Here is an 8441-nt window from a genome sequence, read left to right as displayed (position 1 = left end):
GCAGCGCTGCCCGAAGGCAGTCGGGGCAGGGCCGCCCGCTGCAGCACCCCAGCCGGCACACGACAGCCACTCACTGCACCCGACATCCATAGGGCCATTGATTAACGCTCAAAGTGCCGCTCTAATTAGCTGCTGCTAATTAACGAGCGGGGGCCCGTCCGACTCCTCTGAGTGGCACCTTCGCTCATCGCTTTGATTCGGATATCGCTAATTTATTAGCGGGGGTGGGAAATGGGGAGCGCTCCTCTCCTTTGTCCACACGCAGACGGGTGGGACGAGAAGGGAACGAGGGGGCACAACAGCCGTCCCGCGGCCACCCCGGGCCTCAACAAGTCTGGCCGAACTCTGCTGCCCCTCCGCACTAGAGCCGGGCGGAGCAGGGCCTCCCGGAGCCCAAAGCCAGCGCAAGGCCTCGCCGCCCGCTCCCCGAGAATATTTGTGCACAATGGAGTTGAGGATTAAAAAATAAGAGGAGGGAAATGAAAGGTGTTCGCTCTTTGGGAACATGACTTTAAGCCCTAAATCCCGATGCCGGGACGGGAAGTGCATTGTGAATTACAGGATTATGTTAGTGTAACATATTACCTCGGATCCCTCATTCCCTCGGGGATAATTAGGACATACTTTTGGTAAATTGCAAACCAGGACAGCGGGATAAATACGGCCGCTGCAGGCTGCCTTTCTGCTGCAGGAACCTGCCCGCGCATTTGCAATTTTAAAATATTTTTCTTCCTTTCTTCTGATCTTTCGTTTCAATCTCCGTTTCACACCCTCCCGTCCCCCCCACTTTTTTTCCCTTCCCTTTTTCTTTCCTCATTCGTTCACCGGCCCTCGGGGCAGACCCGCCGAGCCGCGACCCCCGCGCCGCCCCCGGCCCCGACCGGGCCGGGCAACGGACGGGGACCGCGGGGGAGGCCGCTGCCGCCGCCCAGCGGACACGGGCGGCCCTGCAGCCCCGTCGGGCCCTCCACGCCGGGCGCAGGACTGACGGCATCGCCCCGGGGCCGTCGGGGAGCAGCGGTGGGGAACGAGCCTCGAGGGCGAGCTGCTTGCTAGGCGTCTCCTGCCGTCGGATAATTTCTCAGGAAGAGCGGGAGCCAGACCGCGAACAGCCTTGGCGCCCAGCGGGTGTGAGACCGGAGCTCACCGGGGAGCGCCGCGAGATGGGCGGGGATTACCGGTGCGGGGCCGGCAGGACGAAGCGGGAAAGCGAACGGCCCCGCATCCGCTCTGTCCTCCTGTGCCCCGGGGCTGCCGTCGGTGAGCAGCCGTGATCTTGGCGGCCGGGAGACCGTCTGCACCCGAACATTCTCCCATGTCTCCGCGGTAGCCGAGCCTTCAGCACGCCTGGCTCGGCCTGGCCCCGTTCCCCGCTCCTCGGGGATGTTAGGGCCACATCTGACGGGCTGCGGCCGGGCAGGTCCCGCTGCTTGGACAGGATGGGAGCACGGGCACGGGAGTGTCAGCAGGGGTCCGGAAACGGCAATTCGGAGTAAAATGTAACTCTGACAACTCTGAATCATTCATTACCACCTTATAATTACTCTGCTAATTAGGTTGACACGGAACTTAATCAGGATTAATACGACGCCTTGTCACTGGCAGTTCCCATTACTCTGACATCTAACTAGGGAACGTCCCGCTACCGCCAACGCGGGCTGCCGATGCCCCCCGGGGCTCGGCCCGCTCCAGCCTTCGGCGCGGCCTCGACGGCACCCGCAGCGCGTGCTCCCGCACTCCCCGGTCTCCGAATCCCGGCGGACCCTCTCCCCTCACGCTCCGCAGTTCCCTCCTCGCAACTCTCCCCTTCTTTTCTCCCTCCTTCTCTAAAGCTGTGCCTCGCATCCTCCGTCCCGCCGGTGCCCGAACCCCGACGGGGAGGCGCCGCGACGCCGGGGCCGAGCGCGGGGCGGAGGGGGACGGCGGGGCCGGGACCGACGGCGGCCGCCGCCGCCGCTCATTGGCTGCCTCCCGCGCGGCGTCAGCCCCCGCTCCGCGGGCCGCCAATGGGGGCGGGCGGCGGCGGCGGAAAAAGCCCGGGTTTATAATAACCCGTGGGGGTCGCGGCGGCGGCGGCCGTGACGTCACGGGGGGAGTCGCCGCCGCCGAGAGGAGCCGGCCGGCACGGGCGGGCGCGCCGCAGTGGCCGGAGTCCGCCCCGCTCCGCCGCGCCCGTGCCTCTCCCGCCGCACAACTTCCCGCAAACTTCGGCGGTTCGGCCCGACCCTGCCCGGCCCGGTGGCGATGCGGCGCCCGGCGGGGGCCCCGTGCTAAGTGCCCCCGTCCGCCGCCGGCCCCGCAGGTGCGCGGAGCTCGGGGCAGCATTCTTCCCCCTCCCGACGCGGGGCCCCCCGGGATGCGGGCGCGCCGCTAGCGGGCCGCCATGGAGGGGCCGAGCGGCTCCAGCTTCGGGATAGACACGATCCTGGCGGGCGGCGGCTCCGGCAGCCCCGGCGTCATGAACGGAGACTTTCGGCCGCACGGCGACGGCCGGCCCGCGGATTTCCGGAGCCAGGCCACGCCGTCCCCCTGCTCCGAGATCGATACCGTGGGGACGGCGCCGTCGTCGCCGGTATCGGTGAGCATGGAGCACCCCGAGCCGCGCCTGGCGGCCGCCGACAACCTCCCTCCACCGCCACACCGCCTGCACCTCGGCCCGCACCCGCCGCCGCCCGGCCTGCAGCCGTCGCCCCCGCAGCCGCCGCCGCCCCAGCTGGGCTCGGCCGGCGCCGGCCCCCGGACTGCCACCTCCTCGTTTTTAATTAAGGACATTTTGGGCGACGGCAAACCGCTGGCGGCGTGCGCGCCTTACAGCACCAGCGTCCCCTCGCCCCATCACACCCCTAAGCAGGAGGGCGGCGCGGCCCCGGAGAGCTTCCGGCCGAAGCTGGAGCAGGAGGACAAGGCCAAGCTCGACAAGCGCGAGGACGCGCAGGGAGACATCAAATGCCACGGTGAGTGCGGGCGGTGTGGTCAGTGCGGGGCTGTGCGCGGCCGAACGCGGCGGGGCTGTGCGCTGCGCTGCTCGGTGCCATCCGCCGCGATCGGAAGGAGCCCGGTCTGCTCTCCCAGCGCTAGTCCTCCTCTTTATACGAATGTGTTTTTTTTTTTGTTGTTGTTGTTTATTTTTATTTATTTTTATGTGTAGTTAAACTTGTTAGTTTTAAATGCTGATAGGCCGAGTGGTGAGGTCGCGTATGGAGCCGAAATGCGTGCATTTGTAACGCAGATGAGCACAAATCAGTGCCCGGCTTTCTAGGAACGGAGCACATAACGGCTTTGGTTCGTTCGATATAAATGAAAGGAAGGGAAACAAACAAACAAACCGAAATGGTGAAGCACTTCCCCCCGACCAGCATCAAATAAATAACTTTTAATTAAACGACCGGGCAAACGGAGCGATGGGCAGGGGGAGTCTGGGGCTTTGTGCTTTTCTCGCAGGGCCAATTGTTCCCCTGCGCTTCTGGACGGAAGATCAATTCTCCCGCTCCTTATTTCATTTTATTTAAGTTTTTGAGGGCGGATTTGGTGCTCCCGGGAAAGCCCCGGTCTGTGCCTGAGCGCGGCGATGTGCGCGGGGAAAGAGTGCGGAGGGACTGTGCCCCGGGGACGGATCGCGCTGCGAACCTCCAGGGCCGGGCCACGTTGTTCTCCTTTCGCTCCGTTGCCGTTTTTTGCGGGGCTCAGGAGTACCGTGTGCCGCCCGTTTCGCTATTTCCGCGCTAGCGCCGAGCGCCCCGAGCAGCTGCACGGCCCGGCCCGGCTGTCTACGCGCCCCGCGCTCCCCAGTGGGGCAATTAGGGAGATTATGGTTCGTCCTGCGGGGAGGATCAAGGAGCGCTGCGGCCCCAGACAGCGTTCGGGCTGAGGGATCGATGTCCCGTCGTGGCGGACGGGGGAGAAGGGGGAAGAACAACGAAAGCTCCACGGGTGGCACATAGAGCGCGTTCCCGGGGAGAACGGGCTGGGCGCGGGGTTGGGGATGGGGCTGGAGCCGGAGCCGGGTCCCGCTCCTCACCGCGCCTCGGTTCGCTGCAGGCACAAAGGAGGAGGGCGACCGGGAGATTTCGAGCAGCCGGGACAGCCCGCCGGTGCGGGCCAAGAAGCCGCGCAAAGCGCGCACCGCCTTCTCGGACCACCAGCTGAACCAGCTGGAACGCAGCTTCGAGCGCCAGAAGTACCTGAGCGTGCAGGACCGCATGGACCTGGCCGCCGCGCTCAACCTCACCGACACGCAGGTGAAGACGTGGTACCAGAACCGCAGGTAAGCGGCCCCGACAGGGCAGCCGCGGGCCCGTCGCTGGAAGGGGGTGTGTGTGGGGGGGGCTCCGTGTGGCTGCCGTAATTTTCTGTCTCATTACATACGGTTGCGGCCACCCTAATTCTGTCGGAAAACATTAATGTCACCGCGCCGGGCCGCCATGTTTATTAATTTGTCTGCCGCGCGTGTGCGTGTGTCCGTGTGCGGGGCCGTGCGGGGTTCGGGGGAAGGAAGGGCCCTGCCGTGCCCCCTGCGACCCCGCCCGCAGCCGCCCCTTTGCTCCCCCCCCAGGACCAAGTGGAAGCGGCAGACGGCGGTGGGACTGGAGCTGCTGGCCGAGGCCGGCAACTACTCGGCCCTGCAGAGGATGTTCCCCTCGCCCTATTTCTACCACCCCAGCCTGCTGGGCAGCATGGACAGCACCACGGCGGCCGCGGCGGCCGCGGCCATGTACAGCAGCATGTATCGGACTCCCCCTGCACCGCACCCTCAGCTCCAGCGGCCTCTGGTGCCGCGGGTGCTCATCCACGGGCTGGGGCCCGGCGGACAGCCGGCTCTCAACCCGCTGGGCAGCCCCATGCCGGGCACCCCGCACCCGCGGTGAGACGGCACCGCGCTCCCCACCAGCCCTTCCCCTCCCCGTCCCCGACCGAGCCCCAGCACCGCGGAGAAGGCAGCGAGGGGGAAGCCCGGGGACTCCGGGCAGCCGCCGGCAGAGCGGCGAGCGCTCAGAGTGGGGACTCTCGAACCGCGCGGCCGCGAAGCGCAGCCCGTAAGTGGAACGAGCGCACGTGGGGGGCAGAGCCCCCGCCGCCGGGACTCGGAGTGCGGGCAGCGGGCGAGGGGCGGAGGGAGCGGCCGTAGCCGCGCGGAGGGCCGAGGGCCGCCCCCGCCCGTCGGAGAGAGTGCCGGCGAACGGAGATCTTTGCACTGATTTTTCTCATGACTTTTTTTTTTCTTTTTTTTTCTTTTTCTATCTTTTTTTTTTTTTTTTTTTTTTTTTTTTTTTTTTTTTTTCTTATCGGAAAGCGGCATGCTCCCCAGTGCGGACAGTTGTACAGACCGAGTGCTGAGTGCTATATCATATTTATTATATGTCGTCCAAAAAAAAAAAAAAAAAAAAAAAAAAAAAGAAGAAAAGAAATATTCACTTCTCTACGTTAGTTTAAAACGAACGAACGTGGTTCTCCCTGTCCCTTTTCATGTCTTTTTGGATTCAGTAAAATAAATGCTTAGATGACGAAATATAGATTTTTTGGTGAATGAAAAATTACAGGGAAAAAAAAAAAGGAAAAAAAAAATAAACTTTATCTTTTTTTAACAAGCGTGGAAACTCAAGGCAGATAATTTTCCCCGTGCCGAGAATGGAAGGAGTTCTGAGCTGGAAATGCAAGCGCCACTCTTTTTGAGAAATGCTATTATTGATATTTTCGTTGTTTCGTAACCGGCGATTTTTTTTTCCTGTATATTTTGAAGGAAAAAAGAAAACCAACACAAAACACTAAAAGCCGCTGCGCTGCAGGTGCGGGCCCTCGCCGTTATCTGAAGCGCCTGGGCCGGGCGGCGGGGCGGGCCGGGCAGCGAGCGCCGCGCGGGGGTGAGTACCGAGGGGACTCGGACGCGGAGCCCTTCAGCACCGCCGCCGTCGCTGCCCCACGGCGGGCGCTTTCCTGCCCAGGGCCGCCCGGCCCCGTGGGGATTGGAGGTGGGAGGAGAGGGGCTCGGGCCGGGGTCGCTGCCCTCCGCCGGGTCCTGGGGCGGCCTTCGGAGGTCGGCACCCCCCGCGAAATCAGAGAGTTATACAGCAATTACCCATAAAACATTCATAAAGCCCAATGCTATCTTCTCCTCTGAGGGTTTGGCTTAGCTTTCTTTCTTTCTTTCTTTCTTTTCTTTTTTTTTTTTTTCCCCTCTCGGGTTCCACTTCTCTTTTTCCCGAAGAGAGACAAGAAGGGGAGAGAGGAAAAAAAAACAAAAACAAACAAACAAACAAAAAAAAAAAAAAACGGAAAAAGAGAAAGAGAAGCCTCCGGGCACGTTTATTTGGGCTTTGCTAATTAGCGAGCGGCTTGCCGATCTCTCTGCTAATAACTTTGCGTTAAACCATATTGACCCCTGCCTTGATCTAACAAAGGGGAGCGGCCCGGGAACGCCCCCCCACTCCTCTCCGCGCCGGGCGGCTGCCGTCGGCACTTCCCCGCAGCCCCGAAGAGGCCCCGGCGGAAGCGAGGGAACGCGGCCGGGGCGGGGCGGGACATGGGGCTCGGTCGGGGCCCTCGGCCGCCTCCGAAAAACGCATCCTGGTCCGTTTCCTTCCGAAGGGAGGCGACCCTGATGGAAGAGCGGTCCCGGCTTCGTTGTTCTTCTCGATGGGTTCGGTTTTGGCGGCACGTAGTCGCTAAAAAGTAGTGAGAAGAAGGGAAGAAAGTTCGTGGTAAATAGCTAAGCGAATGTCTCCCGGGTAGCGGCCGAGGGGCTCCCGGCGGGAAAGGGGTGTGGGGCAGGTGGGGGCCTTCCTGCGGTGTTCTCCCAGCCCCCTCTGGAGGGCACGGAGAGGCCTGAGGCCCCAGTCGCTACCTTTTATCTCCTATTGCGGCGTTTTGGGAAGCGGGGCTGGAAGGGAAACGCGAACGCCTTCCGGGCCGGAGCTATCCCTCGGGCCGGCTGCGGATGCTAACGAATGAAGCCGTCCGCTGCCGGACAGAGGGGCTTTCAGCGCTGAACCTCGGGGAACGGAGAACCCTCGATATGGGCTAGCTGAGCGTGGAAACGAAACGGGACGCTGGGGAGGAGCGGTGTGGCCCAAGGGGACCCGGCAGACCGCGGGCTTCCTGGGGGCGGCAGCTGCTCTCCAGGCACTCGCCGCTCCTCTGGGGCCCGGGGCGGCCGCGGGCCGCGCGGTGGGACTGCAGCACCACTACGCCCGTCCTCAGCACCGCGGACAGCTCCGGGGGCTCCGAACGTCGCCGCACGGCCCGGAACGGCTCGGCGCGGCCAGCGCGAGAGAACTTCGTGGCCTCGTTCCCCGGAGCCTGGCAGCAGGCCGTGCGGAAGATGCAGGAGGCCGAGATGAAGATGGAAGAGGCTGAGACTCGTCCCCAGGCCGGGGCTGCCCTAGAACTTCGTCCCAGCCACGCCAGTGTTTCCCCGTTGCAACCGACGGGGAAGGAAAGCGGGAGCGGCCGCTCCGCTCTTGCCCGAGTCGCTCCAGAGTGACACCGGCGCGGAGGGACGCGGGACGCCCTGGCAGTGTTCCGGCCGTTTGTTCCAACGGCTACAGGGTCAGGGTAATTCTTGCCTGCGGAGCTCAGCTCTGCCGTCGCCAGAGTGGGAGGTGAGTCGGTGGGGATACGGCCGGGCCGAGTCCGGAGCCCAGTCCACCGTCCGGGTGCGATGCCGCCGTGGGGTGCCTCCCCAGTCCCGCTGCTCCCCCGGGCCGAACCGGAGCCGCTCTCTCGGGGCGCTACCCGCAGAGAAAGCGATCCGCGCTCCCGCTGCTACAGCCCGGCGCTGCCCGCAGCTCCGGTTCGCGTACGGGAGGGTTTTTAACATTTACTGTTTTCTCCCTTTGCAGAGTTTGTCTTCCTCCAAACTCAGGCGACGCTCCCATTCGGCGGCGCATCGTGAGTCGCCTTACATCCCGCTGCAGCCCACTGGGGTAGCTCAGCGTAGGGTGGGTGCAGCCGGGCCGGGTTCATCCGGGGAAGGGGCAGAGCCCTTCGAAATGTCAGGTAACGGGTAACGGGGCCGAGCGGCGAATATCCGTTTCAAGTTGGAATTACGCGGCTTTCCCCCTTCATTCCATCCCGCTGCAGAGCCCCCTCTCCTGTCGGAGACCCCGAGCGGGTCCCTTCCCGGCGGTCGCTGGAACGCGGAGTCCCATTTACGGCTACGGGAGCATAGCACAAACCACTCTTCCCCGCGGGAGCAGCCTCCGGCTCCGCTCCGGGGAAGGCATCGAAATGTCCCCGAGGGGGGCCTGGCGGGGGGCAGCCGATGGAGCCCGAAACCCCTGGGAGCGGCGCAGAGCGGGTAGATTGGGATCGGCGGCCCCCATAACGACGCTCCCCGCTGACCCGTTCCCCGTGCCGCTGAACTTCGCCATTTCCCGAAGCCGTCTTGGGCCGTCGGGCAGCCGGAGCGGGCGCATTCCCAGGCGGAGCGCAGGACCGGCAGGGTG

The 8441-nt window shown here is 63.8% G+C and overlaps 1 protein-coding gene across 1 annotated transcript; it reads left to right on the top strand.

Moving 5' to 3' along the window:
- Nucleotides 1–2383: 2383 nt before the first annotated feature.
- On the top strand, nt 2384–4958 carry BARHL2 (BarH like homeobox 2). Its single transcript, XM_048945986.1, has 3 exons — nt 2384–2954; nt 4039–4264; nt 4553–4958. The coding sequence occupies exons 1-3, from the start codon at nt 2384–2386 to the stop codon at nt 4863–4865; spliced, it is 1110 nt and encodes a 369-aa protein (XP_048801943.1). The 3' UTR covers nt 4866–4958.
- Nucleotides 4959–8441: the final 3483 nt, after the last annotated feature.

Source organism: Lagopus muta, chromosome 5 (assembly GCF_023343835.1).
Source record: "Lagopus muta isolate bLagMut1 chromosome 5, bLagMut1 primary, whole genome shotgun sequence".
In the NCBI taxonomy this organism is placed as follows: Eukaryota; Metazoa; Chordata; class Aves; order Galliformes; family Phasianidae; genus Lagopus; species Lagopus muta.
Note: the sequence above shows the minus strand (reverse complement) of the source record. Positions and strands in the feature narration are given on the sequence as shown.